General features: G+C 45.2%; 1 protein-coding gene across 4 annotated transcripts; it reads left to right on the plus strand.

Moving 5' to 3' along the window:
• Positions 1–1,243: 1,243 nt before the first annotated feature.
• On the plus strand, positions 1,244–19,449 carry LOC138208558 (vascular endothelial zinc finger 1-like). 4 transcript variants are annotated; one of them, XM_069166521.1, is made up of 7 exons: positions 1,244–1,351; positions 8,508–9,349; positions 10,605–10,674; positions 11,020–11,188; positions 14,957–14,998; positions 15,494–15,559; positions 15,710–19,449. In XM_069166521.1, exons 1-7 carry the CDS (start codon positions 1,319–1,321, stop codon positions 16,063–16,065), a joined length of 1,578 nt encoding a protein of 525 aa, XP_069022622.1. In that variant the 5' UTR covers positions 1,244–1,318; the 3' UTR covers positions 16,066–19,449. The 4 variants fall into 4 exon arrangements, with proteins under 4 accessions (XP_069022622.1, XP_069022624.1, XP_069022623.1 ...); XM_069166523.1 differs by lacking the exon at positions 15,494–15,559; XM_069166522.1 differs by lacking the exon at positions 14,957–14,998.
• The last annotated feature ends 1,754 nt before the right edge of the window (positions 19,450–21,203 follow it).

Consider the following 21,203-nt stretch of genomic DNA (forward strand, 5'->3'; position numbering starts at 1 on the left):
CATGTTTGCCTTTTGGATGCTTCGTATGTGCCATTACTTTCTGACATTGTAGACACATTATTCATCCCCCCCAAAAATTGGCAAACGAATCATCAGTGAAAAAAATTGTTGCAGAAAGCAAGAATGGAATTACTAAATGTATATTAAAAATAAATTAACCACTTCATTTAGGCTGTGTTGAGAGTTTTTGATAAATATTTAAACTTAATATTTGTTACCATAAACAGACATAGACCCATGTTTATAGAGGCCTACCTGTTCCCTAAACTATCAGTACATACAACAGAAACTATCTAATGTGTTTTTCATAATTAGGTTATGCGGTTGTATGATTTTTCTGTCAACTCTTAGTTCTTATTTGTATGAAAACAAAAAAATGTCATTATATTTGTGCTATAAATTTGTTTTAATAAAATATTTATATAATAATGAAGTTTAATATGTTTGTCTGACAGCAGAGTCAGAGTTGGGAGGACAATAATTTAAAATAAAGTCCGTAAGTGTCCGGCGGACCCGGTCCACCCCGGTCCATCCCGGTCCACCCCGGTCCACCCGCGGTCCACCCCGGTCCATCCCGGTCCACCCCCGGTCCACCCCCGGTCCACCCCGGTCCATCCCGGTCCACCCCCGGTCCATCCCGGTCCACCCCGGTCCATCCCCGGTCCACCCCGGTCCATCCCCGGTCCACCCGCGGTCCACCCCGGTCCACCCGCGGTCCACCCCGGTCCATCTCCGGTCCACCCCGGTCCATCCCGGTCCACCCCCGGTCCATCCCGGTCCACCCCGGTCCACCCCGGTCCATCCCTGTCCATCCCGGTCCACCCCCGGTCCATCCCGGTCCACCCCGGTCCATCCCGGTCCATCCCCGGTCCACCCCCGGTCCACCCCGGTCCATCCCCGGTCCACCCCGGTCCACCCCCGGTCCACCCCGGTCCACCCCCGGTCCATCCCGGTCCACCCCCGGTCCACCCCGGTCCATCCCCGGTCCACCCCGGTCCATCCCGGTCCATCCCCGGTCCACCCCCGGTCCACCCCGGTCCATCCCCGGTCCACCCCGGTCCATCCCGGTCCACCCCGGTCCACCCCCGGTCCACCCCGGTCCATCCCCGGTCCACCCCGGTCCACCCCCGGTCCACCCCGGTCCATCCCCGGTCCACCCCGGTCCACCCCCGGTCCACCCCGGTCCATCCCCGGTCCACCCCGGTCCATCCCCGGTCCACCCCGGTCCGGCCCCGCGGGGACAGGAAGTCGTCGCTGCCATGTTTGGCTGCTTTGTTGTCGACTCCTTGTAGGTTTCCTGCGGATTTCAAGTGTTGTAATGGAACCGAGCTGGAGTTCGTTTTTATTCCAGGTAAGAGCTTCTGGAAACACGTCGTCTGACGAACTGCAGCAACCTTTAAGAAACGGCGGGAATTTTTCTCGACAAATATGTTGCGTGACTTTGAGAAATGAATCATAGTTAGCCAAGCAAAACAAAGGTGTTAGCGGCAGCCTGCTAGGTAGCTCCGCTGTAGCAGCTAGCGGCTCCACCGGACCGACACCTCGCCGGTACCCGGTCCACGGACACTCTGCCGACGAACCGGCCCGGCCCGGCCCGCCACCCGCAGTGTGGGTTCCGTGTCCGTGGAGTTAACGGGCACGAGGAGCTCAAATCGGCTCCACCGGTGTTGATGCGCGCGCGCTAGCAAATTAGCTCGTGAGTCGAGCTGTTGCTATTACATGTAGGTGTGCTAAGCTCGCTGGCTAACAGTCCTGCTACTTTCCTCAGCGACCATCGTTCAGACAACACAAACCGGGAGGCAGCGAGTTGTTGTGACTTCGACTCGACTCGGTGATGAAGCCACGCGGCGGTGGCACGTTCACCCCCCTACGGCCTCATTAACGACATTTAGCTAACGCTAGCACCGCAAGAAGCACGCGGACAGAAGTGATTCTACCACAAACTTTCTTCTTTCACCGCAAATCTGACAAACTGCGTGAAGCTTCGTTCACGGACTCGATGTGAGCTGCAGGTCGGATCCAGAGCTTCGATGGGAACTCGTGAATACAGACTGAATGCGCAGAAACAGGTTGTAGATGGATCACTGATCTGTAATATGTGGAGAACACTTGAGTTTAACGATCCTGTAGTTGAACAGCAACTCGGTAAAGTTCTGCAGGTCCATCAGTAGTAGAGCAATAGTTCATCTTCAACTGGACGGAAAGGTCATCAAACAGCTTCAAGTAGTAGGAACTCGGTAATAAGAGGTCCATCAGTGGTTCTGATAGAAGTTCTGATCCGAGCAGACGCTCCTCTCTGCAGGCTGTGGATCTGCTTCTTGACAATCTGGAGATGTTCTAGTTTTAAAGCTGCCAAGTGCCCTGTATAGTATATCTATAGATCTGTCTATCTATAGATATACATCTATATCTATCTATCTATCTATCTATCTATCTATCGATAGATCTATATCGATAGATAGATAACTAAATGGAGACCCGTCTGAGCTGTTTGGTTGCTGGAGATACGAGCGAGGACGGAGACGATGGAGAAATGTGTCTCTCCGTAATCTCACAATCAGCAAATTTGTGATCACATCGATGGTCAACCTGTTTGTTGTTCACGTGTTTTATTGGTGTCCTTGTTTCTTTGGTGCGCCCTCTAGTGGAGTCCTTCAGAAACACAGGGAGGCAAGTATGTGAGCGTGGATTCAGTGTTCCAGCAGATTTTTCAATATTTCGTTGCTTCAGTGAGAAACGAGACACCGGAGTCACTGAACTGTTCATCAATCATCCCTTCATTCACCGTGTTATTAACATTTCTGAATTTACCCAGTGACAAATCCTAAAGAATACGTTTCCTGGTTTGATAACTGGCAGCAGATTGAGGAGCTGCTCATCATGTGACCTGCAGCCACCGGAGACTCTTTGGATTTGGTCAGCTTTACACACAGACCTCAGACAGAGCTGAGCCCTCGTCTGCAGCCACGGCAACCTCCGTTTAGGGTGTGTTCACCGTACCGGTGTGTTGGTGTCTGCACCGTCTGTACCGGTACGTGAACACGTGGGGGGGCGACTGAGGGCGAACTGTGGAAATAGATCTCTGAAAACAAAGGAGTGGATAGTGCAACATGTGTATCGCTCCGTTGATCAGATGTGAGTGACAGGTGTGTTGATCAGATGTGAGTGACAGGTGTGTTGATCAGATGTGAGTGACAGGTGTGTTGATCAGATGTGAGTGACAGGTGTGTTGATCAGATGTGAGTGACAGGTGTGTTGATCAGATGTGAGTGACAGGTGTGTTGATCAGATGTGAGTGACAGGTGTGTTGATCAGATATGAGTGACAGGTGCAGCCTCAGTGTTTCTTCCTGTGGTGTCCTCTTTACCTGGTCGTTACCCTTGTTTGATGCAGTTCATGTTAGCTGGACATCACTGCTCTGAACAGGCTCATGTTTACAGAGTAAAAGATCCTCTGTTGCCTGGTGATCGTTCAGAGGGTTAAACTAACGGTGTCTAACGGTGTTACAAACACCAGTGATTCCTTTAGACTGTTTGCAGCCAGCAGACTATCACAGCCGTTGATTGCATGAAGTTTTGGTTGCCATGGTATTTGTCATACTTGTATGCAGCCAGGCTCACTGTGTGTGTGGGCTGCTGCAGAGGTGTTGTTGGTGGTTGGACAGCTCGGTTCACTGCTACACATGTTGTGAATATATGGTGTTAAGAAGACTTCTTATTTAGGCTCCACTTGTTGACTCATGTCATGAATGAGGCAGCTGTCTAACAAACTACCTGATGTCCTCAGCAGGCGTCGGGACTGAAGCTGGCGGTTTCTATCTAAAGGCCTGGCTGGTGCTGACACAGTCATCCTGTCTTAACTGGCATCGTGATATGAATAGTTTAAGGATGGGTCATAACTTTCAAATGTATGAATATTGAAAAGGCATTAAAATATAGTAAATGTGAGTATTCCTTATTTCACCTGTTTTTCCCGGCACCTGGTTGTAATGCGTGGCTCCCAACCGAAGGTGGCAGTAATGCACCTGAAAGCTGTCTGATATTTACAGATTGGTCGTTGCAGCCGTCCCAACAACAACTACAGTCTGAAAGTGGGACAAAGCCTCGCTGAGAAGAGCAGTATCTTCATCAGCTGGTGGGACCAACCGGCTGCTTCAGTGTCTCTTCAGAGCGACCTCCTTTCAACTTTGCATGCAGTCAGGACGCTATGCTAACCTGTTGCTAAGGACTGCCCAACCTTTCGGAGCACACACAACTCTGCAGGAGAGTAAAACATGTAACACAGCGTTGACCTTGGCGAGAAGGGATGGGTCTGTTGCTACACTACTCGGCTGGCTTGATCAGCAGCAGAGCTAATGCAAATGCTATTGTTAGCATTGTAACTACTTCCAGTAGATACAGGTTGAGTTTTATAAATGCTGATGTTCTGATCTGGTGTTCAGCAGCTGGAGGTGGAGGTTTGTACATTGGCAGATTAACTTTAGGCTTTTACAGGTGTTTTACAGTCACTTAATGAGTGTAGTTCAACAGCTGGAGTAACGTTCACCTGCTGCATTGCCGCGCTGCGTTCTGTGAGGCCCCGCCCCTCACGAAACGCAGACACACCGCTGAGCGGAGAAACGGATAAAGTTGCGAAAAATGCGCAACTTTCATACAGAGTTGAAATGAAACAGTTGCACAGGAAATATGGAAATCAATAGTAGTTACTGGACATAACTGCAGTTCTACAAGTACATTCGTATTATTTTGTTTCTTTCAGCGGGGTGGGAGGTCCCGTTGGGGGGGCAGCCCGGTCTACCAATACAGTGGTAGGGGAAACACTGGAGTTTATTAAGAAACAATCTATTACATCTATATTTATAGTGTGTGTGTTCCTTCTCCATGTGTGCAATTACAACCTCGTTTCCAAAAACGTTGGGGCTCTGTAAAATGTAAATAAAAACAGAAGGATTGTAAATCACATAAACCTATATTTAATTGCAAATAGACTAAAGACAACCAATGTTGCAACTGAGAAATGTTATTGTTTTATGATAAATATCGTCTCATTTTGAATCTGATGCAGCAACACATCTCTATAAAGTTGTTCCAGGATCATGTTCACCACTGAGCTGCATCACCTCTTCTTTTAACAACACTCTGGAAACCTTTGGGAACTGAGGAGTTTCCGGAGTTTAGAAAGTGAAATGTGGTCCCATTCTGGCCTGATAGAGGATTTCAGCTGCTCAACAGTTCAGGGTCTCCTTGGTTGTATTGTTCATGCCCTGATGCTCCAGATGTTTTCAATGATTGACAGGTCTGGACTGCAGGAGGCCAGTTTATCAGCGGACTCTTCTACTAGAGAACCATGCTGTTGGAATACGTGCAGAATGTGGTTGGACGTTGTTCTGCTGAAATAAACAAGACCTTCCCTGAAAGAGACGTTGTCTGGATGGCAGCATATGTTGCTCCAAAACCTGAATATATCATTCAGCAGTAATGCTTCCTTCCAGATGTTCAAGCTACCCATGCCATGTGCACTAATGCATCCCTGTACCATCACAGATGCTGGCTTTAGAACTGAGCTGATAACAAGCTGGATGGTCCCTCTCCTCTTTAACCTGGAGGATGCAGCGTCCATGATTTCCAAACAGAATCTCAGATTGTGATCCATCAGACCTCAGGACAGTTGTCCACTTCACCTCAGTCCATCTTCAATGATCTCGGTCCAGAGAAGGCGGCGGTGTTTCTGGATCATGTTTCTATCTGGTTTCTTCTTTGGAGAGTTTTAACATCATTTGTGGACGCAGCGATGAACTGTGTTCACAGACGATGGTTTTCACAAGTGTTCCTGAGCCCATGCAGTGATTTCCACTCCAGAATAGTGTGTTTTTAATGCAGTGCTGCCTGAGGACCCGAAGATCACCACCATCCAATATTGGTTTCCAGCCTTGTCCCTTGTGTTCAGAGATTTCTCCAGATTCTCTGAATCTTTTAATGATATTATGAACCGTAGACGATGAAATCCACTAATTCTTTGTAGTTTGAACAGTGAATTTGCTGTTGTAAATACTCCTGTTTTTATTTAGATTACTTCAGAACTGAGAGGTTACTTCATCAGTGAGCCTTTTTCTTTCACTTTTTACTGCTAATGCCTGAGTGTACTGCGAATAACTACAAGCTGTGTTCAATTTATTGTCCACACTTCTGGGAAAAGGTTTTTATTCTAATAACATCAGATTATCCTGGTGCGGTCCAGGTGAGCCGTATACCTGTTAAAGCACAAAGTCAGGAACTGTCAGTATTTGTCTTAATGCCATCATTTGTACTGTATAATCATTACAATATTAAACATCATAGCACATGACACGTTCCTCCTCCTTCCGACCCGCTCCAACAGCATGTTTCTTATGATCAATTGCTTTTCTCCTTTTTTATATTTGTATCAAACACCTTTGTCAGTATAATGAACATCTAATGAATCCCAGTGGAGGCAGAGCCAAGCCCTTGTTGTCAGACAGTAGGGGGCAGCGTCGCTCTGGGACACGGTGAATCACTGCCCAAACAATGACTGCGTTAGTTTACTTCTGCTTCTTGTTCATTTCCATGCTCCGAACTGGTGTTCATCAGTGTTTGTGTCGGAGGACCTCCACAGCACATTGTGTGAACCGCACCGCAGGCTGTGGTGCCGGTTCTGCCGGTTCTGCTGGCAGCGCCAGGGCGTCTCAGAACTGTATCCATGTGTGTGAGGAGAAATGCTAATTGCAGTAATGATTGTAGTCTGAGTCCTGCTACGACGTGGCAGATATAAAAGTGAGTTGACAATCTGTGACGGCCTCATCTCCCTCCGTCACACTTAAATACGCAGCGTGGCCGCCGGCAGCTGAACCGCTAACCCCCACTCCTCCCCCTCCCTGTCCCAGGACCATTGGGGCTTGGGTTTGTTTGGTCCATAAAAGAACACAGTGGGAATAAAGCAGCACTTGCCCCCCTCCCCCCCTGACTGACCGGGCTGGGATGCTTGGCTGAACCTGAAAGGCCCGGGTCAGGTCTTTAACCCTCCCACTGATGAGTACAGAGAAGAACAAGGCACTCTCCATCTCCACATCTCTGAGCTGACCTGTTCTAAAGTTTCTGTTTACAATTATCTGCATGCATTTTCCATGGACACAATACCCCCCCAACCCCCTCCCGCTATCATCCTATCCCACTGGGATCGGCCATGACCAATTGGACAATGCCTGCCAGCAGCTGCAGACTTAAGATGTCTTCTGTACACAGTTTTTATTTTGTGGTTGTATTTTTGTGCCAATCGTTGCTTTATTTGCTTGAGCGGCACATTTTTAAATTTTTTATTATCCACATAATTTTTTAATGATTAGATTTGGCTGATAACGGCTGAGGTTGATTGTTGGGGTTCAGGTGATGATGTCACTGATCAAAAATCACATTAATACTCAATTTGCACATAAAGCCAATGTGTATTTTGTCACATGTTGCATTGGAGGACCATTACTGTTAATTATTGTGTGATGAGAGCATGTAATATGACCAAAGGATATCGCATATGAATTAGAATTGGATGTAAAGTTTTTCACATACATGATTAAGTCTGTGAAGTTGTGCAAAACAATCAAAACCTGAGAAAGAATGAGAAAAATAAACGAGCATAAATATTCTATTATACAAAGTGAGAAAAAACAACTAACATAAATTACAGGTAATGTACAGAATATCTAATAAATGATAGAATATGTGCTGGTGTATAAACAGTACAGGTGTAATGAGAACAACTGCATTCATGCAACACGTCATGTTTGCAATATAAAACTAGATTTTACATTAATGTGACGTCTGGTCTGGTCCCCCCGGGAGGGTTGGCTGCTGGTCTCTGGCAGAGGCAGCAGTGTGCCACATGATGATGATGATGATGATGAAGATGGAGGAGGAGGCGAGGATGGATTCAATGATGACAGTGTAAAACGGCACCATCACTGAAGGCAGGTTGAACTTCAGATGTTGGTCCTCAGTGATGATGAAGCCATGAAGAGGTGAAGAGACACACTAGTAGCACATTAAACCGGTCCTGTCAGGGTTGGGGCTGGGGGTCGGGGTCTTGTTTGTCCCGGGGGTCCCGTTGGGGCCGAGGAGGTCCCGTTTGTCCCGGGGGGTCTCGTTGGGGCGGGGGTCTTAGACCAGACAGCCTCTTCGCTCTCCCAGCATCCAGTCATTCTCCTGTTTGGTATTGGGTAATGTTAAGGCTCAATAATTAGGACAGAAGGTCTGGAATCGTTTTTATATTAAATAATAAACTCCACATGTTTGAGCAGATGATAAAGTCTTTCTAGATATGGATGTTGTGTTATTTAACAGAACTTATCAGTTTAAAACAAATCGACATTTTCTTCAAACATTGTATGCATGTTGGCCACATGCAGATAATCAGTTCAAGTTCATAGTTCCTTTGTTTCATGCGTGTTCTTGACATGTATATTAACATGGTTGTCCATGTTGGTCTTCTCCATTCAGCAGGCCAACGAGGCTCTGCATCACCAGCACCAGGTCGCTGGGAACAGCCTGCTGCCTCTGCTCAACTCTGGGACCGAGCCACCCGATCAGAAACCGGTGCTGCCCATCCCGTTGGACCAGAAGCCGCCTGTCAGTGCTGCAGAGCTGCTCAAAGACAATGTGGCCAGTGGGACTGTAGGAGGAGGAGGAGGAGGGCCGCCGCCGCCGGTGACCGTGGTGAAGAAGGAGCCCAAGTCAAAGACACCCTTCATCTGTGGCTACTGCAACAAGGCCTTCCGGGACAGCTACCACCTGCGACGGCACGAGTCCTGCCACACGGGCATTAAGATGGTGTCCCGCCCGAAGAAGACCCAGACGGCCCCCACCATGGTGCCGCTGATATCCACTGTACCGCGTGAGAACAGTGGAAACCCTTCATACATCACTACTGTAGCTGGTCTTCTGACCACGGCCACCACGTCGACGTCCACCGGCACCAGCGTCATGACTCCCATGCAGCACCACCAGCACCACCAGCACCACCAGCAGCAGCAGCAGCAGCAGCAGCAGCAGCACCAGCAGCATCAGCAGCAGCAACAGCAGCAACAGCAACAGAGCGTACCCAAGAAGCCACCCAAGCCGGTGAAAAAGAACCACGGCTGTGACATGTGCGGGAAGGCCTTCAGAGACGTGTACCACCTCAACCGCCACAAGCTGTCGCACTCTGACGAGAAGCCGTTCGAGTGTCCCATCTGCCAGCAGAGGTTCAAGAGGAAGGACCGCATGACGTACCATGTCCGCTCCCACGACGGAGGAGTTCACAAGCCTTACATTTGCTCTGTCTGTGGGAAGGGCTTCTCCAGGTATGTGTGCTGTCTCACCAGCTGCATGGAAACAGTGTATGCAGCTGCAGCTGCTTTTACAATCTCAAATCTTATTGAATGAAAACCAATGTGAAAGGAGAAGTCGTTGTCACCTCGACACTTCCGACAATAAACGTTAAAATCCATTAGCGGTGTTTAAAGAACGGAGCATCAAATGGTTGTCAAATAAATCCATTTTATTTCCATGAATGAAGGAACAGTTGCAGCTGCAGCATCAGTCAGGAGCTGAATGTATGAGTGCCAAGAGAAGGAACAAACCGAAGGCAGATATGCAGGAGTTTCTGCCCTCTGCGTTGATCAGAGCACCACTCGGTTCCCAGCAGGCTGTAAGAAGGTCTGAGTCTCTGGGCTGAGCTGCTGCTTCCTGTTTAGCAGGTGTGCTTTCTGAGGCTGCTAACTGTGAGTACATTTCTCCCCCAGCAGAGGGAGCTCTCGGTCTTTATCACTGTTTGATCGTTATTGAGACGGACTCATGTCTTCCAGTGATGGAGGACTGTTGAGTATTTTACTGTGTTCCAACATGACCTCATCGCCTCCCAGCTGAAGGTGTGAAACACATGAAGAAGAGCAGCAGACTGTCTGTAGTGTAATGATGAAGGCTGAAGGCCTGCTGGTGTCAATGTTACCGGGACACCTCGTTGAACCGAGCCAGCATGAATATATACCTGCTGTGAGAGGTTGAAGGACTCACCTGGGGATCGCTCCAGGTGACCCCTACCCGACCCGTGATTCAGGATGTTCTAATCCGATAACAGTCGGTTGATACTAGACAAACATTCCTCCCACAGTGTTCATCACTTTGAAAGCAGTTCACAGTAAATGTCTATTTCCTGTGGTTTGTGGAACCCAGTTTATTTTCTGTAGCTATAATTCACTGATGTCCCCCAAATGCCTCATCTGCAGGCTCTGAGTAGAAGCTATAGTTTACTGATGTTCCCTGAATGCCTCAGTGGACACCAGCCAAGCAGAGTGTGTGTCTCCCTGACAACATCAAATATCAGAATATATAAATATCGTAAATACAGTTCAGAGACTCAGCATGAAGACATGCAGCCTTCACTCTCTCTTCCTGGAGCTTTCAACCATGTTAGTCACAGTTAGAAATCACTATGAAGCTCCCTGTCCTGTCTTCTGTCCTTCTGTCCTCCTGTCATTCTGTCCTCCACCTCTCATGGTTGATGTCCAGGTTGTGTCCAGCTCTCCTCTGATTGGTTGTGTGTCCATGTCCCTGCAGACCGGACCACCTCAGCTGCCATGTGAAGCATGTCCACTCCTCAGAGAGGCCTTTCAAGTGCCAAGTAACGGTAAGAGTGCTGCTCTATGTCTTCTATCTCAACACCAGCAGGGGGCGTTTCAACCTAAACTACTATAAGACATTCCCTATGGACCATTTGATTTTTAATCCAATATTGATCCTGCCCAAATATCATATTAAGATAAGATCCTGTCAGTCCAAAGTTTATGTCACAACATAAATCTGTCTTTGGCTGTTTCCTGCATGGAGTTCAGTTTTTGTCAGAAAGCATTATTAGATATTAAATTCCCTCCAAACGAGGAGTGGGAACAGGTGAAAGTGGACTTCCTGTCATACGGTCAGTCTGCTCAGGTGTTGACAGGAAGCAACAACATTGGCTGGTTTTGTTTGTCAGGCATGCACCTCGGCCTTCGCTACCAAAGACCGTCTGCGCTCCCACATGATCCGACACGAAGGAAAGGTGACCTGCAACATCTGTGGAAAGATGCTGAGCGCCGCCTACATCACCAGCCACCTGAAGACACACGGACAGGCCAGCTTCAGCAGCCCCTGCAGCAACAAAGGTAGAACACCTGATCACCATAGCAACACAGTCATACATGGAACACACAGACACACACACACACAGACACACACACACACACACACACACACACACACACACACACACACACACACACACACACACACAGGTTTCTAGTCACATCTCAGACGGTGCTGTTTTCATGGAGGGATGAGATCCATCTCAACACCTCAAACATTATCTTTCCCCACAACTCAGTTTATAGTGGATGTATTAATATTTATAATAATAATCTGTCCCCACATTGGAAGTGTTAACCAGATTAGATGAGTGAACCATCTCCAGCTGACTGACCAGCTGACTGACCAGTTGACTGACCCCGTCCTGATGAGCAGACAGTAGATTCATGTTTAACCCATGACCAGTTCAGATGTCCTGCTTTGGGTTGCATTCACGCCCATCTTGTTTTCTGATTCCTAACGGTGTCGTCCGATGGAAACATGGAGTGAGTGACACTGAGGGCACACGTATGACATGAGTGTGTGTTTATCACATACACATGATTAAACTGCACCTGGTCTGTAGTCTAAAATAAATGTGACCCTTCCCTCCTCCTGACTGAAGACTGGCCGGAGGCTATGTGATTAATCTAATGTTCACACTAGGATCAGACTTGCGCCACATTTTCACTACAAGACATCATTTCCCATAAACCCTGCCACTTCCTGTTTTGCCTTTTTGCTCCCGGTCAGCCAGCATGTGGTAGGTGATGATGAGAGGATGAAGATCCTTGATGGCTATAAATGAGGAGTTATTTGTGTTGAGGCAGGCGGTTTGTGCTGCGACACCTTCGAAGGAAGAGTGGAAGAACTTTTATATCACGGAGAGCAGAGGTTGGATCTTTATGACTCACCGTCATCAATGAGTCTTTTTAAAATTAACTCTTTAGTTTCTGGGAGCATTAATGTGACCCAAAGCCTCTGGCGCCCTCTGCTGGACATGGCAGCTACATGTGTGCCTGTAGTTTAACACGGTGGTCTGCAGGGACTCACTAGAAACGGTCCTGAGGGACAGTTTGGACCGAGACATGATTGTTGATGATGTGTCAGCGCTGTTGGTTTCTAGCACCTGAACACGGATCGTTGTTCTGTGGAGACATCAGCACACGTCATCGGCTCAAACACAACATACAAAAGACTGAACATACAGACACAGACATGTGACGCTCTGAGGGGGGCACCAGAGAGCAGAGGACGCCCTGAGGCTGTCCCCTGCCTGTCCCCTGCGCATCTCCGCCATGTCCCCTGCGTGTCTCCACCGTGTGTCCGCCGTGTCCACAGTGTCTCCGCCGTGTCCCTTGCGTATCCCTGGTATGTCCCCTGTGTCTCTGCCTTGTCTCCTGCGAGTCCCCTATGTGTCTCCACCGTGTCCCTTGCGTGTCTCAGGCGTGTCCCCAGAGTGCCTCCAGCGTGTCCCCTTCGTCCTCTAGTCTATAGTAATAATAATAATAACAACAGTAGTACATCATGTCCTCTAGTCTATAATAATAATAATAACAGTATTACATCATGTTCTCTAGTCTATAATAATAACAGGATTACATCATGTCCTCTAGTCTATAATAATAATAATAATAACAACAGTAGTACATCATGTCCTCTAGTCTATAATAATAATAATAACAGTATTACATCATGTTCTCTAGTCTATAATAATAACAGGATTACATCATGTCCTCTAGTCTATAATAATAATAATAATAACAACAGTAGTAAATCATGTCCTCTAGTCTACAATAATAAAATATCAGTATTACATCATGTTCTCTAGTGTATAATAATAACAGGATTACATAATGTTCTCTAGTCTATAATAATAATAACAGTATTACATCATGTTCTCTAGTCTATAATAATAATAATAATAATAACAGTTTTACATCATGTTCTCTAGTCTATAATAATAACAGGATTACATCATGTCCTCTAGTCTGTAATACTAATAACAACAGTATTACATCATGTCCTCTAATCTATAATAATAATAACACACAGTATTACATCATGTGCTCTAGTCTATAATAATAATAATAATAATAATAACAGTACTGCATCATGTCCTCTAGTCTATAATAATAATAATAATAACAGGATTACATCATGTTCTCTAGTCTATAATAACAGTATTACATAATGTTCTCTAGTCTATAATAATAATCATAACAATATTACATCGTGTTATCTTGTCTGTAATAATAATAACAATATTACATAATGTCCTCTAGTCAATAATAATAACAGTATTACATCATGTTCTCTAGTCTATAATAATAATAACAACAGTAGTACATCATGTCCTCTAGTCTATAATAATAACAATATTACATAATTTCCTCTAGTCTATAATAATAATAATAACAACAGTATTACATCATGTTCTCTAGTCTATAATAATAATGATAACAATATTACATTGTGTTCTCTAGTCTGTAATAATAATAACAGTATTACATAATGTCCTCTAGTCTATAATAATAATAATAATATCAATATTACATCATGTCCTCTAGTCTATAATAATAACAACATGATTACATCATGTTCTCTAGTCTATAATAACAGTATTACATCATGTTGTCTAGTCTATAATAATAATAACAGTATTACATCATGTCCTCTAGTCTATAATAATAATAAAAACAATATTACATAATGTCCTCTAGTTAATAATAATAATAACAGTATTACATCATGTCCTCTAGTCTATAATAATAATAATAATAACAACAGTATTACATCATGTCCTCTAGTCTATAATAATAATAATAATAACAGTATTACATCATGTCCTCTAGTCTATAATAATAATAACAGTATTACATCATGTCCTCTAGTCTATAATAATAATAACAGTATTACATCATGTCCTCTAGTCTATAATAATAATAATAATAACAGTATTACATCATGTCCTCTTGTCTATAATAATAATAACAGTATTACATCATGTCCTCTAGTCTATAATAATAATAATAATAACAGTATTACATCATGTCCTCTTGTCTATAATAATAATAACAGTATTACATCATGTCCTCTAGTCTATAATAATAATAACAGTATTACATCATGTCCTCTAGTCTATAATAATAACAACAATATGACATCATGTGCTCTTGTCTATAATAATAATAACAGTATTACATCATGTCCTCTCGTCTATAATAATAACAACAATATGACATCATGTGCTCTTGTCTATAATAATAATAACAGTATTACATCATGTCCTCTAGTCTATAATAATAATAATAATAATAATAACAACAGTATTACATCATGTCCTCTAGTCTATAATAATAATAACAACAATATGACATCATGTGCTCTCGTCTATAATAATAATAACAATATTACATCATGTCCTCTAGTCTATAATAATAATAACAATAGTATTTCATCACGGCTTTTAGTCTACATTCATAATAACAGTATTACATCATGTCCTCTCTTCTATATTAATAATAGTAATAATAACAATATTACATCATGTCCTCTCGTCTATAATAATAATAATAATAATAGTATTTCATCATGGGTTTTAGTCTACATTAATAATAACTGTATTACAGTATTATAATAATAACCAGCGTGTGTTTTGATCTCTATATTTATCAGGTGTGTTTCTGACCCTCCTAGAAACCATTTATTCCCCACATTCACAATTTGACAAAGTGTCCTAGTTGACCAAATGGTGGCGCTGCTCCCTGTGCTTATGTAACCCCATATGTGTCTGTATCTCTGAATAGGCATAAGTGACTGGCAGTGGAACCACTCAGGGCCACGAAAAGGTAATCCAGTAGTCCGTAGCAGAACCTACACTCATGTCCTGAACACTAGCGGCCGTAGACGTGGTGCCGAGTCTCTGGACTCACACGTCTTCTCACATCTGATAAATTAAGGTTAAATTTCATGAAGCAGGATCAGTAGATCTTTGAATTGACCACCAACTGGACCATAACACCGGCTCCATGCACACTACCGGACCTCATCCCACATTACCCAGCAGGCATTTCACTCATCAATTGGCCGTTGGTCCACACACGCTTCATTACTATTTGATGTAAACACTGGGACTCCTCCCAGGTGACCCAGCTGCTAGCGGACCGGTCCACGGAGCGGGTTGCAGCGTCGCCGAGCTCTCGTGGGCCGGTGCTGCTGCCGGTCACAGAGGGGCGCGTCCCCCTCAGCACACACAGCTTCACTGTCCTTGATAATGTGTATGTTGTAGAGTAGACGGTGAGCTGGTGAGTCTATTGATCCTGCTTTTTGAATTTACCCCTCAGGTGAGTTGACGGTAGGAGAGATTTTAAATAACTCCTTCCAAGTCCTTATTGACAACTCTCACAAAGGTAGGTTCCCTCACCTACTACTCACATTAATGACACATTGACCTTCCAGCGGTGGAGCTGACCGGGCTGCTGCTGGTTCTGGTGTTGGAGGGAGTGTGAGCGGTACCGGGTGGACTCGGCCTCAATCTGCTCTTCTGTCTTTTCTAACAGACGCCAACAACGTGCACAATAACTCGGCCTCCTCCACGCCGGTCACCAACGCCGCCATCGCGTCGGCCCTGAACCGCGTCGGCAACCCCGTCACCATCGCCGCTCAGATGAACATCGCCACCAGCACGGTGAACATCACGTCACCGGTGAACCTGCAGCACCCCGTCACCATCACCGGCCCGGTGAACCTGGCCTCCGTCAACATCCCCACCACCGCCCACATGAGCCTGGCGCACCCCGTCGCCATCACCACGCCGATGGCCATGAACATCAGCGGGCCGCTCAACATCGCCATGAGGTCCATGGACAGCATGCCCTTCCTGTCCCAGGTCCTTCCCTCCTCCCCCCCTTGGTAGAGCCATGCTCATGGAACAGCCAATCATGTTGCAGCTGCCTAATAACAGACGGCGCCATCGCGGCCCTCTGAACGGGCTGGTCAAAGGTCAAAGGTCAACTAACGGCAGCGATAGGAACCAACGAACTGTACTGCTGCAGTCATAATCTGATCCTTATGTTTTATGTGTATTTATAGAAGATAAGAGGTCTGCTGCCCCCTTCAGGGCTGCAGGACAACAACGGGTCATCTCCTCTTCTGTCATCGTCTCATTTAGCTCGTCTAACGTAGGACTTTATTTTTAGACTTTAATAGAACTTTTATTGCTATTGATTCTATTTTGGCGAACAAACTGAAAAAAAACAAGGTACTTCATCACATTGATGCAAAAAAAAAAAAAAGATCCGTAAATCCATTCATACCAACACTGAAAAGTGGTTGTCATAGCGACTGTCCATCTCGGACAGACCCGACCCGGACTGTCCGTCTCAGACAGAACCAGATCTACCTAGCAACGGGACGAGGCCTAGAACCACGGTGATAATGATGATCAGTTAAAGCCAAAGATTTTCTACGTGCATGTCGCCCCCTGGAGGAAATGTTCTGAAACACAGTCACACCATCAGGACGTGTTTCATCTTTACAAACTGTTCGTTTCATTTTAAAGTCTCATCACAGTTATTATAGAAATCATGATTTCATGAGGAGAACGTTCACGTTGGAACGACTGCAGAGCAGCAGAAACCTGCTTTCACATTATTGGACTGTTATTACATCTTCACAGTACTGTTGGTACCGGTCCACTGGTCCCAGTACCGATCCCATTACCGGTCCACTGGTCCTAGCACCGGTCCCAGTACCGGTTCACTGGTCCTACTACCGATCCCAGTACCGGTTCACTGGTCCTACTACCGATCCCAGTACCGGTCCACTGGTCCTAGCACCGGTCCCAGTACCGGTTCACTGGTCCTACTACCGATCCCAGTACCGGTCCCAGTACCGGTTCACTGGTCCTACTACCGATCCCAGTACCGGTCCGCTGGTCCCAGTACCGATCCCAGTACCGGTCCCAGTACCAGTCCACTGGTCCACTGACAGGTGCCTCTAGATGTGTTGACAGTGAACAGTTTGGCTGCAGGGAGGAGATCCGTTCATTTCTGAGCAGCTGAACATGTATGACGTGAGTTCTTCAGCTGACTGAACATGTATGACGTGAGTTCTTCAGCTGACTGAACATGTATGACGTGAGATGTGACTGTTTCTGGAGTTAAATGCTTCCTCTTATTTTTGTTTATTCTTTTTTTCATAGTTATTTTAGTGATTATCAGTATTTAATAGTTGATGTATTTTAAAGTAAAAACAAACAATTAAAAAAACAGCTTCCATGAGGGGGATTGATGACCCCCCCGCCCCCCTCCCGCTCCTCCCTTTCCCCCCAACACACACACACACACACACACACACACACACACACACACACACACACACATCTGTCTTAATGTTGCTGGACTCGGTTTGGGACTAATTTCTCTATTTATGAGGACGTGACAGCTGGAGGGAACCCTGTCTTATCAAAGGTCAAAGGTCAGCGAGGATGACTGTCAGTCCAACTCAGGAAGTTTTCTGAGAATCTTGTAAATATGAAACACATCTTATGGCCTTCTCTCTCTCTCCCACCGGGCGACCGATGCATACACACAGCACTGACAGCCGTCCGTCAACAAGAACCACTTCCTGGTTCTCTCATCAACACTCCCACCGGTGGTACCAGCTGGAGCCTCCACAGCTGGTTCTGATCAATATCTGATATCGGATCAGCTGAGGCCCGGTTCTGTGGAGGTCAGAACTTGTCCTGTTTACCTCGCAGCACGCTGGTTCTGTTGCCCAGTGGGCCAGTTCTGTACATTGGTTCTGTGACCTGCAGCCTGGTTCTGTTGTTTATTTAGAATTATTATATTTTAATTTTCATCCTGGTTTATGTTTCCTGGAAGATAGAGTCTGTGGTTACCATGGTAACTGGTGGACCTGTGAGAGTTCAGTGTTATTATTCACGTTGCTAAGCAGCATCATTATCATCAGTGACACACACCCCCTCACCTCCCTCCCCCGTGTGGGGTTCCACCTGAACATGTTGGAGAACGGTTCTGGTACCGACTGAGCCCACAGACACCAGCAGAACCAAGTGCTGAAAAAGTCTTCTTGGTGACCTCAGTCGGTCCTGCAGCTGCATGATGTCCACTGAGAGGTCCAGGTCTCTGCAGGTCTCTGCAGGTCTCTGCAGGTCCGGGTCTGTCAGGAGACTGTGGGACACTACAGAAGTACTTCCAGGACATTTCAATGGTTTCAGCTGATAAATGTTATGGTCTCCATGACAACAGCGTCCACTGAGGGAAGCGCTGTGATGTGGACCGTCGTTATTTCAACATGTCTCCATGCTGCATGTGGATGAGGTTCTGGTTCTGACCCGGTTGGAGATGAACCAGCGGTATTAGAAGAATAGAAACTTTGATGAAAACAACACTAAAAGTAGGACGACAGGATGTGATGTCATTAGTGTAGAAAACAAGCGTGCCTGAACCTCTGCAGGACTTCTCCTCCCGTCGATGCTTCCTCCCGCGACGTGATGGAAGTTCTGTGAAGAACGCCTTCATCAGTTAAACGGGCCGAGCACCCGAAGGTCCGGTACCAAACCGTCTTCTGATTAGCTTTAAAAGCTAACGATTGTGACGCTCTGGTTTTGTACTTCAGGAAAAACCTGGAAACATTAGTTGACTTTTTAATTGGACTCCAACCTAATGTGAAAAACCAACATCTGTTTGGCCAAATATGGATTTAGAAGATTTGTATTTTTTATTTTCTGTGAAGTTTGTGATGAATTTGGCAGATGTGAAGGCAAATGAATGTATATCTTTGTACAAACCATCTAGTGGAGAGACGTGTTAGTTATGACAGACACAAGAAAAATAACCTTTTATAAATCTTTTTGTATTAGAACATTAACAATGGTAATTTTTGTACATATTCGAAGGTTCGGCTTTCTGAGTAGCAGAAAGGAAAAACATTCCTACATTTTTTAAATGTATGTCCATTGAGAATTATGTAAACATATGCGCGATGTTTGTTGTGCTTTTTATTTGGGTTTGTCTAAATAAAAGCAAACAATGAAACATGGTGGTGGACTGTCCATGCCGAGTCCCCCCCCCCACACCTCCAACCCCCTCCCACACCCCCTCCAGTCGAGGGTTGTGGAGGCTCCGGCAGTCTGCGGATGTTTTCAGTGTCTTCACGATGGAAGTGCCTCTCTGTGACTTTGGGGGGATTTTGTGCCAAATCATAGTCTGTACGTGACGACGAAAACATCGCAGTGTTTTTTTCATTCTTTAACTATTAAACTTTGAAAATGTGATGAGCTGTGTAAAAGGTGTGTTTGTTGAAGGTTCATCTGCAGAACTGGACCGACCTCCAGAACCTCCATGATGAAGTCTCCATCTCCACGGAGCCTCCGGGTGTCCACATATTTATGGCCATGAAGCTGACTAACAGTAGTCAGCAGGGCACCCTGGAGGCGGAGCTACAGAACCACACAACAGACGACGGTCATGTAAGAGCCGGGTCGGGTCGGAACACGGCGTGAAGCGTGTTCACTATGTTAGCCGTCGTCACATATACTCACTAAGAGACTGAGGTGAGCTATTCTCGTTGTCAGGGAATTACATATTAAGATAAACACATGGGAGACTGCACTGATCTTTTCATGTCCAAAAAACTACAATGTTTTTATCATTTAATGGATGACATACTATATTGTGGCATATTTCTGACTGCCTGCACATAAAACCAAAGCTCCCTGGATGCCCAAAGCTGTTATCTCCTCCATCGCTGCAATCCGTGTTCTCTTTCTAAATGATGTATAATGAACGAATTAACACACAACACTGACATGTTTACTACCATCATTTTTTCACAAACTATTGTGCAGAAAATCAACTTGTGACAATTATTTAGAGCCCCTTAATGTCTCAAAAGAAGGTTTTCAGGGGAGCTTGTGTCGTTTTCAGCCCCCGTAGTTCGAACCACGGTCAAATGAGTACAGAACGACTACAGCCACACTGGAAGGAAATAAAACAGAAAAATGGCCCAAACAATTCAGTTTTAAGACACTAAAACCTAACAAATTGTGGGAAAAGAACTGGCTGCTTCTCTTCTCTGGTAAAAGAACTTCCAGGCCTGAAACAAAGCTGTTTCCTCTCAGCTGGAAACATGCAGGTGTCTAGAGACAAACTCAAAGGCTGCCTCTGCTCGAGCTCAGGTGTGCAGGAAAGAGTCCCAGGTGAGCTTCCTGCCTCCCTTTCTAGCCGGTGTCTTCCCTTCCTGCCTGGGTCCTAGTGCCAGACTCTGGCTACCCCTCCACAAATGAAAAACAGGAAGAGATAGATGTGGTTTGTAACTGCTGTTGAATATCAGAAAGTAAAAAGACAGATTGAGTGGAGCACAAACAAATTCTGATTGAAGAGCTTTTATTCAGATATTTATTGGAACCCGGTTGAAAGTCCTACAGTTATGATGTTAAGACACTCTGGTCCAGCAGGTGGCGCCATGCACATGTTTTTTTTTTTAATTTTATCTAATGGCTTGTTTCTAACCAGTACTTCAACAGTGACCAACTGTCAGACTGGAGGCTTTGTTAGCTACAAAATGTACATGTAAATGTAGCATGTAAGTGTAGCATGTAAGTGTAGCATGTAAATATAGCATGTAAATGTAGCATGTACATGTAGCATGTAAATGTAGCATGTACATGTAGCATGTAAATGTAACATGTAAATGTAAAATGTAAATGTAGCATGTAAATATAGCATGTAAATGTAGCATGTAAATGTGGCACGTAAATGTAACATGTAAATGTAGCATGTAAATGTAACATGTAAATGTAACATGTAAATGTAGCATGTACATGTAGCATGTAACATGTAAATGTAGCATGTAAATGTAGCATGTACATGTAACATGTAAATGTAGCATGTAAATATAGCATGTAAATGTAACATGTACATGTAGGATGTGAATGTAACATGTAAATGTAGCATGTAAATATAGCATGTAAATGTAGCATGTACATGTAGCATGTAAATGTAGCATGTAAATGTAACATGTAAATGT

This window comes from Embiotoca jacksoni, unplaced genomic scaffold, assembly GCF_022577435.1.
Source record: "Embiotoca jacksoni isolate LCO1_2020_lvr unplaced genomic scaffold, fEmbJac1.0.p SCAF_39, whole genome shotgun sequence".
Classification (NCBI taxonomy): Eukaryota; Metazoa; Chordata; class Actinopteri; family Embiotocidae; genus Embiotoca; species Embiotoca jacksoni.